The 3,683-nt window shown below is 62.6% G+C and overlaps 1 protein-coding gene across 1 annotated transcript in view; it reads left to right on the top strand.

The window, feature by feature from the left end:
* Window positions 1-1,556: 1,556 nt before the first annotated feature.
* The window catches only part of MMRN2 (multimerin 2), a 21,448-nt gene continuing 19,321 nt past the window's right edge, over window positions 1,557-3,683 (top strand). Inside the window, exon 1 of the mRNA XM_023763716.1 lies at window positions 1,557-1,770. Coding sequence (XP_023619484.1) covers window positions 1,613-1,770 — 158 coding nt within the window. The 5' untranslated portion in view covers window positions 1,557-1,612. The remainder of the gene's footprint in view (window positions 1,771-3,683) is intronic.

Raw genomic sequence — 3,683 nt, 5'->3', positions numbered from 1 at the left:
AGGGGAGGGGAGGGGAGGGGAGGGGAGAATAGAGGCTGGCAGCAGGGTCCCAGGTCCCTGGGCCCCGGCTGGCTTCACCTCCTTTCCTGCCCTGCCTTCCGCAGAGGGGCTGCAGCGGTCTGGATGCATCCTTAGCCATCACTGCCTTTCATTCACTTGCTGCCCTAACCCCCGCAGGGCCACCCTGGCCCAGGTGCTCCCAGGCCTGGGGCTGTTGTGTCTGCGACATCTGGGCCATGAGGGGAGGAGCCTTTGCTCCCAGCACCCAGGTAGGGTAGGGGTCAGGGCCACCCAGGCCTGTCAGGCAAGAGTGGCCAACCTTCCAGACCGGCCGGGGCTGCCCAGCCACTCAGAAGGGAGCCCCGTCCTGCTGTGGCACGGTTACATGGAGGAGCTGGGATGGGGCCCACGAAGGCTTGCCCAGGCCCTGGCCTCTGGTGACACACTGTGGCCCTCAGACAGCTCCCTTCCCCCCTGAGCCTCTCCCCACCTGCTGGCTCCCCAGGGTGACAGGCGCTGAGCAGGGGTGAAGTGCTCCCCACTTGCTGGCCACCAGCATGAATGCATAGCAGGTTCCCTGAGACTCACCAACGGCCTTTTGTAGCCCCACCTCGACCCTGTGCTCTCCTGACTCCATGGGACATGGCGAGTGGGGAACCTCCTTGTGCAGCAGGAATGGCACCAGGTCGGGTCCGATGGGGCCTGGGTTTGGCAACCTCGGTACTTGAGTTTGGGCTCGGAAAGAATTCAGAGCCAAGACCCAAACTATAAGAGGACATTTATTTATAAAATCACAGAGGTGGAAGAAGTAATTCGTAGATGAAATGGGCTTAAGAAATGAGTTATAGAGGCAAAGGAAGGGCCCTTGGAGCTTGGGAGTGAGGAAGGCAGAGGTGAAGAGGGGGAGGAAGAAGAGGGGAAAGGCTCTCGCTGCTCCCAGGAGGGAGGGAGAGGCGCTGGGCCCTCCATCCGAGGGGCTCTAAGGGTGAGGTTTTAGGAAAGGTCCCGGGGGAAGGTCTCAAGGGGGAATGTCTCAATAGAAGATCCAGCAGTTTCCAGACGTGTCCTTTCAGCTAGGTCTCCACTGATTGGTCACTATCCAGTGGTCCTGAGGGCAGCCTTGCTGTCACTTGTCTGGTTTTGCTGCCTCTCTGGGCCTGGAGCTGAAACACAACTGAGACCTGGGTGTTACCTCCAGCGAGGACAGGTCACTGCATACCAGGGGAGGACAGGTCACCCTGGGGCGAGTCCCCCTACATTTGTCCTTTGCTGGCACCCAGGGTTCCCGCCTGGTGACCTGTACCTGGCCCATCGTCCTTGCTCTGCTCATGTCTGTAACTGTCGACCACGCGTGGGCCTCCCAAACCTCAGGGTCCCTGACACAAGTCCTCTCAGGCCGGGAACCAGCTGGGCTGTTGACTGCCTCTGGCGGGGGGTGGGGAGTGTGTGTGTGTGTGTGTGTGTGTGTGTGTGTGTGGCTGGACCAGACGCACCGGTGGGCCGGCCTAGGCCACTTCCTTTCTTTGTTGTCCCAGCCTTCTCTTCCTTCTGAGCCTTCACTTGAAGCAGTTTCTGGAATCACCGGCAACGGCTGAGCCTGCCCACTGCCAAGATGATCCTGACACTGCTGCTCAGCCTCGGGGGGCCCCTGGGCTGGGGGCTGCTGGGGGCCTCGGCCCAGGCCCCTGGTCCCAAGTTCTCTGACCCACACAGCCCCGGGCTGCCTGGGGTCTGGATGTCAGAGGCTGAGGACATCGGCAGCGACCGACGGTAAGGAGGAGCCTGGGCTTGGGGGAGGCCCTGGGCCCAGCTCAGCCAGCGCGGGGCTCTCTGGACCTCAGTGACTCACCTGTGAAATGGGCTAATGTGATCTATAGGCTGGGCAGTTGTGAGGCTGAATGAGGTGCCAGGATCCCCTTCAAGAGGCCACCCCCCACCCCCGTGCCTGGACTGGGCACCCCAGGAAATTCCTTGACTGACCTGTGGCAGGGAATGGGCCTGAGGGCTGGGCAAGTCTGGAGCACTCCTTGCCATCAACCGGCCAGCATGGGGTGCTGAGGGGCTGTGGTTCCGAATTTTCCAGCTGGCCTGGCAATGGCTCCTGTTCTTCGAAGTAAGTTGGTTCCGAAAGCTGAGCTGAGGTGAGGCTGGCCATAAGCCATGAAGGACAGACACTCCTGGGGACTGGATTTTGATCTGAGTGCCAGGGATGGCAGGGTGTCGGCCTGGCTCTGAGAGTGAGCGATCCCAGAGGGTGCCTGCTGCATCTGCAGAGCGGAAGGTGTGGCCCCCTGGGGATGGCCCAGTGGTCTCGCCACTGGACCAGGACACTGTTTGCCAGCGTTTTCTTTATCCAGGGCCAGGGTTCCTCCCGCCGGGTGAGGGACCAGGTCCGTGGGTCCTTCCCAGGGTGCCCCACCGTCCGCACCAGGTGCTGCTGACTGGCCGGGCACCTTGCCAAGTGTTATCTCAGTTCATCCTCCCAACAGCACCAGTTACAGAGGAGGCACCTGAGGCTCAGAGAGGCTGAGCAGCTGGCCCAACATCACACAGCTCAGGAGAGCCTGAACCAGGACCTGAGTCTGATTCTCAGGTTCATGCTCTGGTCCCCGGAGTGCTCACAGGCAGCCCTGGCCCTCAGATGTGCTACTCCCCACTGACGGCCCCCAACCCGACTGAAGGATCTACATGGATTTGGAGGGTGAGAAGGCCCAGCTCACACCTCCCCGGTCTGCCATGGGGCTGTCTGAGAGTCACCACTGTGCTGACTTACAGAATGGGTCTGCCTGGGGCGGCCTGCACAGCCCTGACTCTTCAAGGTCAATGTGTTTACTGGACACGTTCCCAAATTTCATTAGGAAGAGGCAGGAGGGTGAGAGTAAGCGAGTGCACACTGACCCTCAGGAGGGAAGGGCTGGCCCCAAGACGGACCCGAGAGGCCCCATTCCTGTCCTGCCTCCAGGTCTGCTCAGGTCTGGGAGGCACAGGGGACGCTTGGGGAGCCCAAGCCCCAAAGCCATCAGCTCCGTGCCATCTCCTTTGATGAAAGGGAGCATGAGGGCTGCGAGGACGAGAGGAAGTAGGAGACGCTCCTCTTCCTCCCCTGCCCGGGGCTGTGGGAGGGTCGGCACTCCCTTAGTCCCAGGGAGGGGTGGGGGTGGGGGCTCTGGACTGCTCAGGGCTGTCTTGCGGGGCTCGCTCAGCCATTGTGTGGGTGGCCCGGGTGTGTGCGCACAGGGTACCTCGGCCGGGGATTCCCAAGCAGGGTCCCAGCCCTAGTCCTAAGTGGCTCCTGGGGGTCCCCGCAGGCCTGCGGGGTCTCCTTCCCACAACCCGAAGCTGCGGGTCCCACCGCCAAGCCCAGGTCCCAAGGCCTCCGCAGGGGCTGGTGAGAAAGGAAGGAAACGCTGCACAGCTTCCTCCGCCGAGTGCTTCCCCTGCTCCTGGGAGGGGAGGGCAGCAACGCTGCCGGCCGGTGGGCCTCCCTCCTCGGCCGGAACCGGGAACGGGCGGGCCTCCGGCGCTCAGGCAGGGCGCCCAGGCCAGGGCCCCGCCTGCTGCCAGGGCCAGGCTCCTGCCCCGCATTTGTCCCTCATGCCGGGGTGCGAGCCCCGGGCCAGGCCCTGGGCCAGACCCAGAAAATACCCTTTGCAAGAAGGTTGAACATGTCGCCAAACTGTAGA

This window comes from Myotis lucifugus, unplaced genomic scaffold (genome assembly GCF_000147115.1).
Source record: "Myotis lucifugus unplaced genomic scaffold, Myoluc2.0 scaffold_298, whole genome shotgun sequence".
NCBI classification, from domain to species: Eukaryota; Metazoa; Chordata; class Mammalia; order Chiroptera; family Vespertilionidae; genus Myotis; species Myotis lucifugus.
This window is presented reverse-complemented; position numbering and strand designations above follow the sequence as displayed.